This window comes from Onthophagus taurus, chromosome 7 (genome assembly GCF_036711975.1).
Source record: "Onthophagus taurus isolate NC chromosome 7, IU_Otau_3.0, whole genome shotgun sequence".
In the NCBI taxonomy this organism is placed as follows: Eukaryota; Metazoa; Arthropoda; class Insecta; order Coleoptera; family Scarabaeidae; genus Onthophagus; species Onthophagus taurus.
Window position 1 is genome coordinate 33,089,229 of NC_091972.1, and position 11,023 is coordinate 33,100,251.

The 11,023-nt window shown below is 32.4% G+C and overlaps 1 protein-coding gene across 13 annotated transcripts in view; it reads left to right on the forward strand.

The window, feature by feature from the left end:
* LOC111416378 (transient receptor potential cation channel, subfamily M) overlaps window positions 1-9,237 on the forward strand; it is a 233,971-nt gene extending 224,734 nt beyond the window's left edge. For all 13 annotated transcript variants that reach the window (XM_071197974.1, XM_071197980.1, XM_071197983.1 and 10 more), the window contains 2 exons: window positions 49-779; window positions 7,196-9,237. In XM_071197974.1, the coding sequence (XP_071054075.1) occupies window positions 49-779; window positions 7,196-7,390 (926 nt within the window). In that variant the 3' untranslated portion in view covers window positions 7,391-9,237. The remainder of the gene's footprint in view (window positions 1-48; window positions 780-7,195) is intronic.
* Window positions 9,238-11,023: the final 1,786 nt, after the last annotated feature.

Genomic DNA, 11,023 nt, shown 5'->3' on the forward strand with positions numbered 1-11,023 from the left:
TAAGCAGTGTATTGCCCTCAGTTGATTAATTTCACCATTTGTTTCTAGCTGAAGAATCTCTACATGGAAGCAAACGAAGTCTTACGCGCAGACAAATCTCTCAAACCCAATCAGAACCCGACAACAGTGACCACACAGTATTCCTACCGGTTCGAGCTGGAACTGTCGAACGAAGCGTAACATTCGCAGAACCACGAATAAAAGTTATCCCGCCAACAAATTCCGGTCCATCAGCACCACCCGCAAATCCTCGAGCAAAACTCCTCTGCATGCATACCGAATACACCAGCATCACCGACGAAATCGAAAGCGTTTGTGGTTTACTCAGTCCACCAAGAACTCCAAGATTATTATCGCCCCCAAGACCTGGCCAATCCAATTCGGCTCAAAACCAACGAAGACGATGCGTATCGGAAATGTCCAATCCAGAAATGGCGCTTTATATCGAAAAGGAGCACTTAAGAGACGCGGAAGAAAGCGATTATATGTTGATGGAAAATTTGATTCAAAGGAGGTACGAAGAAGAACTTGAAACGGAAGAGAAAGAAAAGATAGAAGCGATAAGGAATAAAAGTCCTGCGTTTTTGAGTGTTGTTCAAGAATCTAAGGAGTATAGGAATGCTATGGGGAGGATTTTGAGGAGGGCTAGTGCTATTGAAGATGATGTTCCAACTCCGACAATTGAATGTTCCCTGGATTATTCGTTCAATGATGCTTCAACTTCGAATGATACAGATTGTACGCATCTTACGGCTATTCAAATTGGAACCAATACTGAGGTAAGTTTTTATATTCAAATTTCTTGGTCACTTTTTTTTAATCTAAAATGATTTCTTTGGTTCCTTCAACGTTGTTCTCTTGAATGAAGTGAAGCAAAGACATTGCTTCATTAGATTTATAAAAAATTCTGCTTTACTCATTATGGTAAATTAACAATATTAACATGCCAAGGACTATAATCCAACCTGAATTGCATACAATTCAGGTACTTTCAAAAAATTGCTACTATAAAAATTGTCTATTCATCTAAAGGAAGATGAAAAGACTGCAAAACACAAGTTACTAGCACCTTTGGTAGATGTCAGAAGTTCAAAAGTTTCAAGACAAAACAATGGATTATTCAAGGGGAGGTTTATCTTCGAGCAATTCTGCCGAAGAATCTTTCAAAATCAAATTTTTGAATTTTGTATGCAAAAGTGGCTTTGCTAGAGAATCAAAAATCCTTAGCTTGTTTCAGGTTTAATTAAGTAAGGGGTAAATTACAGCTGTTATTGTGCAAACGCTAGCGGTGTTTCAAAAATGTAAATCAGCTTCCAGCTCCAACGCAACCGTTTTTTAAGGTGTCGTAGAAAAATTCAAGAGAATGCTCCGTAGGTTTTGTTCAGCTAAAGATAATGAAGAGGCGTTGTTAGTTTTCCAAAAAAATAAACTTGAAATTCGTCCTACATGCTAACCAATTGATGGGACCCACTCACTCTAGAAAACCTAAAAAAGGGATGGAGCAAGCTTTGGCCTGATAACAAAGAAATTAAAGCAGAAACATTTGAAACTATAAAAGAGGTGACAAAACTGTATTAATGCTGTGAAGTGATCGGATACTCAAAAATAATCTGGGCTATGAAATCCTCGATGACAACGATATTGTTACCTCAGTTGAAGTCTCTGAAGATCAGGACAGCAGTGAAATTGAAGAAGATCCTTCGGATGCTGATGCATTCACAGCGTTGGAGACTGATTTTGAGGTTCACAGAGTGGTGGAAAATCGGCGTAAATGAACTGGTAAAACTAACTGGGTAAAACGTAACATTTCTGACATCACGTCAACAACTAATTCAAAGTGAAAGACGAAAAGCTGCAATGCATATGAGTTGTTTTTAATGCAAACAACGAATCATTAGTATTTTATATTCAGTAAAGTTTGTTCTTAAACAGACTTGATAGGCTAAATTAAAATAAACATCACCAATCACCAAATCTTGCAGGTTGCACATTACATTTTAGTTGTCAAATTTAAAATTAGCTCCCATCGCATTAAAAATAACGGAAAAAAGAAAACCGAAGTATACGAACATCAAAGGAACTAGATGACATAACCAACTCAACAATCTCCATCCTCCTCTGAAATAAACAATAAAATTTGCAATCGTTTTGAAAGTAACTCAATTATTAGCGACAAGTAGTGCGGATGTATAAGAAAAGTTCATGGATGTAGGGAATAATTTATAATAAGTTGTGACGTAACAGAGTGCCACATTCGTGGCGTTTAAAACTGACATTTGTATACATCAAAGTATGATGAACATCATTAAAATCATGAAAGACCACTTTGAAAATCAAGACACATTACAGATATTTCATAATACACAACGTACTTTAAAAGTTCTATCAGGGTGATGTATTGAGTGCCTATTGGCCTTGTATTATCGAAAATGTAACGAAATGAAAAGTTAAGCAACACAAGAAGAAGAGGAGAATCATACAACGTCAATACAAACGAGTCATCAAATATTTAAATATTCAACTTCAATTAATTTACCAAGAATGCAAGCCAAAAGACTTATTACAATGGCAGGTGAAACAAGACTAACGGAAAAAAAACTTCGAAGACATTGCATGGAAGATATCAACAATCTAAGAATAACCAGATATAGACAAAAAACTTACTACTATAGCTAAAAGAAGATTAACCTTTTCAGAAACCAAAGGCCTGATAGTGGCAGCTTAGGATCAAATATTTCCAAGGAAATATTACCGGAAGAGAATCTAAAAAAGAGATCAAAACCATACATTATCTTACTGGAAGTATTATAGCAAGCTTCTAGTACCAAACAACATGATATAGTGGCCAGAATAATACCCCAAGATTTGAAATACCAACTACCGATGTGTAAAAAAGTATAAATTGTTTTCACCAATATTGATCAGTTGGGTTCAGTTAATAATAGGTTTAATAATTAAATGTTTTAATAATCTGTGCGTTTATTAAAACATTTGTTCAGAAACAAGGTCAAAAGTTTTGAAACTTGTACATAGTACAGGAAACAAGCTTTTCATTGATTTTTTTACTGCAACAGGCGGCTAAAAAATTTTTCATTTCGTTCATGGCAAGGTCGATATTTGTAGATGTCAGGTATTTGAATTTAAATTTTGGATCAAGTAACGTTGATGTTACAAGATCATTTACGAATGACAAGATAATTCAAGATAAGATTATAAGGATAATTCATTCACATTTACTTCACATAATCATTTATTTAAAAATTAATGCAGTTTTGTTTTAAATGTAATGTCTGCGGTTGATAGTAGTATGATAATTGAAATTCATGATTCATCACACGATATACCGTGTGTGGCTTCATAAAAATATTTTAGCACGTTTGTTGGTTTCTGATATGCTCCTAATCATTCCTGCTCGCTTTGGCAAAAACATTCCTTTACCATATCAGTTATTTAGTCTTCAATGTATGCTTCGGTATGGTCTTGATCTAGTACTATTCGCCCAATATTACTTTCACTCTTTGGGAGTCTACAATAAAAGCCCTGTCAAACTTAACAAAGAGCAGATTTTACACGGATTTGTCCAAATATCTGTGGTGGCGCTTATTCGTGGACATTTAACTATCAGATCTTTTACTTCTATCTAGAAATTTAGAACATCTGTGGTGGCGCTTATTCGTGGACATTTAACTATCAGATCTTTTACTTCTATCTTTGTTAAATCTTTTTGGCATTATGATGATTATCATGAAGTTCTTATTATATCTTACTTTTCAAATTATATCTATGAACAGCACTCTCTTATCACTACTGTGTATGCCAAATAACATCCATGAAAATATATCCATGATAGCTGTATCAATCATTTGGGTTACTTCGTGATCGTCTGGCCGTACTGATCGCATACCTTTCGTCATTAAGTCAGGTATTTTTGATTGTACAATTTTCTGTGTATTGTTGCTTATTTGCATTGAATACTATTCAGGTTTATTCATTCGTTTATTTTCGTCTGTTTCTGATTGTCGTTTTAAGACTTACCTGTATTCATCATATTTTTTTGGTTCTTGACTTCCCAATGAAGAGGATTTATTACATATTCTGCAAATGGCTCTCAATGGATCCTTGTGCACTTATCATAGTAGTTCCAAACGGGTTTTTTATGGACAAATAAAAGGCGAAATCCAAGGATTTTAATAATACTGTATTCATCACAAAGTAAAAGACATATGTAACTAATCTTGAGCACTAAAGAGTTCTTCATTAGCTACGCTCGTCGGTGATGCTGAGAAGTATTTTAGAACAGCCTTTTGTAGTGGAGGATATGGGTTTGCATTCCAAGACCTATATAGCATATCTTTGGAGGCATAGTTCATTTATATAACATTTAAAGATTTTAATTAACGCTGATTAGCTTTTTTTCGGAGAATTATTCCTTCACTTTGTTTATTTATTTATTTATTACGTATACAGTTGGACACGGAAACAGGACGAACCCAAGGCACCGTGTCTCAAAGATAACAATAGAAAATATAAACGATCAAAACATATAGAATTTACTTATATATAAACTAATTATTGTGATCAGCTTTAACCCCCGCGCCACGATGTAAATGGTCGCATGTGCGCGCCATTCTCAACATGGGAGAGTTCTGAAAGATATTCGTACGTGGATTAGGCATGTAAAATAAATAATCGAGCCGAAGACACCGGGGAGGAACACGAAAATTAACGACCTCAAGAAAGCTAAGAGAATCAATACCACCATTAATGATTTTATGGAATGTTAAAGCATCACCACATGAACGACGTTGACGGAGCGATAAGAAGTTGAAGGAGGCACAGGCAGATACGTAATCAATGTAAACGATGTTGCTTTTAAAACATAAATACTTTAGGAATTTCTTTTGAATCCTTTCAATTCTGGATATATATGTTTGATATTGGGGATTCCAAACGAAGCTGCAAAAGCTTAAAACGCAAACGCAGAATCATCTGGGTTCTGTGACGCCCAAATCCCTGATCTGAGTCACTTTAGGTATGGTATCATCACCTAGGCTATAATCGTATCTGATCGTGCCTGCCTTCCTTGTAAAAGAAATAACATTACATTTTTCAGGGTTTAGTGTCAAGAAATTTGAGCTGCAATAAATACGTAGCGCATCAATGTCGCGCTGTAGCCTCGTCAATCCAAAGGTGAAGAAACTCGTGTAAAAATTTTTAAATTGTCAGCATACATCAAGCAATGAGAGTGTTTAATTATTGAAAAAATATCATTGATATAAATATTAAATAGAAGTGGTCCTAAGTGACTCCCTTGCGGTACACCGGAGGTAACAAACATGCTGTCCGAAAAATGACCATTGATATTCACCTTTAGAGTTCTTCCACGTGTATAGGAGGCAAACCAACGCACATGATGTTCGTCAATAGCAAACATACGAAGTTTTGAAAGAAGCAGAGCATGATCGACTTGATCGAAAGCCTTACTAAAATCAGTATAAATGGAGTCAACCTGAAAGGAATCATCCATAGAGTTTAAAATATAATGGGTGTATTCCAACAAGTTGCTCTCGACCGAGCGACCTGCAAAAAAGTCGTGCTGTCTATAGTCGATTTTACTTTTCATAATGAAAAAAAGTCTTCTATAAATAAGCTTTTCAAGTATTTTACTAAATAATGGCAATAACGAAATAGGTCTATAATTAGATACCTCACCACGATTTCCGGATTTAAAGATAGGGATTACATGAGCCTCCTTCCAAACACGTGGAAAAACTTCAGATCAAATCGACCGGTTATATATAACAGTTAAAGAAAAAGAAAGTGACTCACAGCAATTTTTAATTATGATGGCAGGAATACCGTCCGCTCCTGGTCCCTTCGATGGATCAATTCCTCTCAAAGCCTCCTCAACCTCCGAACGTTCAAAGCATATCGCGCAATCTCGATCAAGATTAAGGTGGTTGTTAGATACAACTCGTCTGAGTAGGCTTAAAGGCAGAGTGAAAGTAAGAGGCAAATAGCGAACAAACAGACCGAGCATCGGTGGCAACAACACCGTTGTGAGTGACAGTGACAGGAATATCATTCCCCCCTTTTCGATGCTTAACGAATGACCAAAAAAAAACTTGGATTTGAAGCAATCTTCGTCTCAAAGTGTAATTCTTGTAATCTCGATCAATAAGAAATTTTGCCCGACCTCTCAGATGGGAAAAGGTGAGATAATCAATGCGGTCCCCATAGCGCTTCCACCTCCTATGTGCCTTCCTTTTCTCTTCAATCACCTGCCTAGCGCCAGGTGAAAACCACATTGGACAACCTCTCATCCGTTTTGGAACGAATTTATCAATAGCTTCAATAGCTTGTTATCTCATGTTTTTTAATGTTGGGGCATTACGTAGTGCGTGCGGAAATATTTTTCAGATTTAAAGCTGTGTTTAAAATTAGCGTTTGGATCTGCTAAATAAAAACGTCTATAATCAGTACTTTCCACTGCGAGTATGGCACTATGTCGACAGTTACTAAGTCCGTAATGGCCTTATCGATTCTCTGAGCAATTGCATGATCATCTGCCCATTACCCTTTTTTGTCATTCTTTTTCTTATATCTGTTAAGCGAAATTGTACGAGATGTGATATACACATAATTATCATTGTTTGTTTTCTTTTTAACTTAACTTTATTTTTCTTCCCGTTCTTCTGTAATTGTCATTTTAAAACTTGTCAATACTTTGAATTGTAAAATTTGGAGAAATGTTGCCTCAATCCATGTACAGTTTCTTTTTCTTTTTTGGTTCATTACTGCCCAAAGAATAAAGATATTTCCTAAATTTACATATGGCTTTAGACAAGTCAGCATTACTTTTGTCCTAAAAATTCCAAATCGGGTTCTTAAAGGCTCTAAGTCTACGTTTCTAGTCGACGAACGAAGTTTTGGTTCTTGCCTATGTTTCGCTCGATTTTTGACCTAAACAGAAAATTTTAGGCCAAAACCGAAATTTCGGTCTGTAATTTTTACAGTTTATAAAACATCCAATTGAAAAAAAGGATCCAATAGCGATTGTAGTTGTTGTAATTGTAATTTTACGATAGCATCGTCAATCGTTTCGTTTTCATTTGTCGTCTCAAATGAAGCAAAAATTATTGATTTATATCCGTCTTTTTATTCCTAAACTAATTAAATGTTCTTCATTTTTCAGAACATCCAACAATCACGACAAGAATCAACCGAATCAACACTTACAAGCGATATGGTGCCATTAGTGGATAAACAGATGCCTCAAAGACCATCAATAGTAATAGATTCTTCACAGTTACCAATACAATTCGAACAACAGCTACAAAAGGCAGAGAGCAACAGTAGTTTACACATGCAATCTGAAACGATGTGTTAAAAAACGAACAAAAAAATTAAAGTCATCGAATATTTTATTAATATATACGCTAAATAGGGCTATATAAACAAGAACACCAAAATAGCTAAATAAAAAAGTAACTTATCAGTAGACATTCTAGAAATGGAAGTATTTATATGATATGACATAATATATAGAATTGGTATAAGAAAAAGATTAAGATGTTTAATCGTCTTAAATATAACAGATAAAAATGAAAAAAAATATATATATGTAGTGGCTAAGCCATAAATTTAGTAAACAAAGTGTATATTACTATTTGGCTATTATCGCATGCATGATGAGTAATAAAAAACTTTTAATAAAAAAAATTAGTTGTTAAAAGAAAACATGAAGAGAATCTTGGGAACAAAACTTGAAATTATTATGTGTGTGATTTTAAATACGCAATGACTTCCACGAAATATAAACAGTTTATTGACGTCGTTTTGGAATTGACAATATTTTTAAAGCAGCTAGTCACATAGGAAATGTTAATTAAATAATAATTTAAAAACAAGAGTAGTAGGAAATTTTTCAGTTTTATTAATCAATTAATGAATGTTCTTTTTTTAAAGCATGTTTTTAAAAATATCATTTGAATTATCTTTTTTAATATACCTCAATTAAATATTGGTATTTTTATAAACATGTCTCGTTTTTCTTGGCTTTTTATATTGCAACTTTTTTCAATAATGCCAAGTTAACAATGTGATTCTTTAAAATTTTTCATTTTCTCAATACACATAAATAACAAAATAAAGAAAACGCTTAAATCAAAAAAAAAGTGATAGTCTTAGAAAATTAATTGATTCTTTTGAATTATCATGATAATTTTAAAGAAGCACTCCTATCTTTAAACTAATCATAGCTTCTAAAGTCTTAAACAGCAGCAATTTCTATCTCAAATTGCCATTTTAAAGAGAAATATTCTTGCATAACTATCAATGTACAATCATCTATTTTAAAATAAAATTAATTAAAAATGAGCAAAAAAAATAAGAGCCTTGTAATAAAACGGTTGTATAACTTATTGTAAATATCCATAAAATCAAGAAAAAAGAGTATATTATAAAATAATATATTAAAATAGCATAAAAATTTGTAGATGCTCAAGTCTGTAAAGAAATGTGTTTGGAATAGCAATATTTTATCTGTGAACATGTCCGGCGTAAATAAAAACGTAAAAAAAATTAAATTGTGTAAAGTTAAAAAATAAATAATCAACATTGTATTTATATCTACTATTACAACACTTATAAATTTATAAACTTAATTTATTAAGAGATGTTACCGATTTTATTACTATAAGAGGACTACTTGAGGAATGAAAAAGTATTATGATAAAATGATTAATTTTTTTGTAATAATTGTAACTTTTTTATAACGTTAAAAAAACATAGCAATGTATTTAGTATATCAAGAATTTTTTAAATAACAAAAAAGATTTCTTTAAAATTGTAGAATCTTTATTATAGCAATTTTATTGTTATCTTATAGATATTTTAAATCTTTTTTTAATGATTCAATTATAATTTTTGGTATGAAAACGTATATGAATACATATTAAATACCATATCTCAAAAAGAACATACATATTTTAATATACAAAAATAAATAATAAAAAACTTTGTACCTCCACAAAAACATACAAACGGGATCTATTTATTATTAACAAAGTAAATATTATATTTTAAACATATCTCAATTCGATAAAAAAATACCGTTCGTTCGTTTTAGTGTTATATTTAAAATGAAATAGTTTAAAATGAATATGTGACGATCGAAAACAATTATCTGTGTAATTTTATAATTATGGTTTTTATGAATAAACGATTGAAATAAAATCATTTCATTTCATTTCTTTGTTAATCTGATTAAGATTCTCATTTCAGCGATCAGAAATCATTTTTTGAATCTAATATACTCTGAAACCTTTATTTTTCTCAAGAATCTGAAAGTATTGCAACCTGAAGCTACCCTAAATAATTCAGAAAAGACTTCTACAGGGTTGACTGGATACAATTATAACACGGTACGGTTGTTATAACGAGAATATGGTGAAAGGGTCGTTAAAAAACAATGCGCCTTGCAAGTTTAAACACGATTTAAAGCATTGCGTAATCCGCCGAGTGGTGTAGTTGATGATTGTGACATCTAAAAGTAAGTTTAATTGGTGTAGGTTTTTTTAATTGTTAAGTTAATGAAGTTAACAGATGGTGTATTGAATTTTGTTTCATTCATAAACTGCAGATTGTAGTTAACATTATTAATTTTCATTTTAAATATTTTGTTTTGTGTCAGCAAATTTTTTTCCTTAAAACTGTTATTGGGCACAGTTGTAATACCATATTACTTCTTTAATTACATATCTAAATGCCGAGAGGTATTTTGTGGCCCCTACACACACAGCTAGCAAGTGACAAAGCACAGATTCTCCAGATCCTTACGTCCACAATCTAATGCCGGAAATCTTAACGAATGTGATAAAAATGCCATAAAAACGCGAAAATTGCATTAACTCTAAAAAATGAAATTAATTGTGTCTGGTAAAAAAAATCATTTTTTAATTATTTTTGAAATTACATCAAAAGAAAATCGGGTAATTCTTTTTGCGACACCTTGTATGAAGGTATTAATATTCCTTTTTTTAGGACAAATCAAATTCAACGCTGACTACCAAGATGCAATAATTCATAAAGTATTAATATAGTCTCAATATCTTCCGTTGAAAGAAGAAAAAAAGCAAATCAAAATGAAAATATGGGATCGCTGATAACTTTAGTAACTGAAAAGCTTAACAAACCAGAAGAAGATGACTTTGATATTGGCAGAAAAGTCGCTGAAAAATTAAGAAACGTTGCTCTTGATATGAAATTATTTGCTGAAAAACTAATAAATGTTAGTTTATTTGAGGCTTAATAGAGTACCGAAAACTCCGACGGTCGCATCAAAGAAACGTACATGGACAGTCACGCTATGGCACTTAAAAAAATCAGTTCGTAAAGAAAATGCCTCGTCGCCAATAAAAGCAAAAGGTAGCTTAATTGTGTTGTTTCCATTAACAAAAGAAGAATATGGAATATGTTAATTTTGCAGTTTAATTTTTTTATAAATCCGGTTATGCGATTGGCTATTGCATCAGCAATAGCCAATCACACTGAACTGAAAAAGTTATTATAAATAAAAAAATACGGTCTACTATTTGAAGGTTAAATAAAACCTTCAGATATTATTCTCCAACCATTTCAGGATTTCAGTCTGAAGAAATTACCTTTACATAGTCTCTTAAAACCATATTAATTGCTTTACATGTTTCAGAAATTGTCCGTTCTAATGTTTGTGCTGATATTATGGTTGTGAACTTCAGATCCTTATAGTTCTTCCTGTTTTTAAAAGCATTAGAGTGACGGACAATATCTCATAAAGAAGTGTTATTAAATTTAATAATTCGAGGTTATCTTGAATTATAATAAAATAAATTTTAAATAAATTTAATTTTTTTCGTAAAAAACATTTAATACGTTTGATATCTGTTTCATATTCTGTTTGTTTTTGATAGTAATAAGCAAACAAGTAATTAAGGCGAGACTCGCCTCATCTCATCCCACCAACACATCTTTAATACCATCT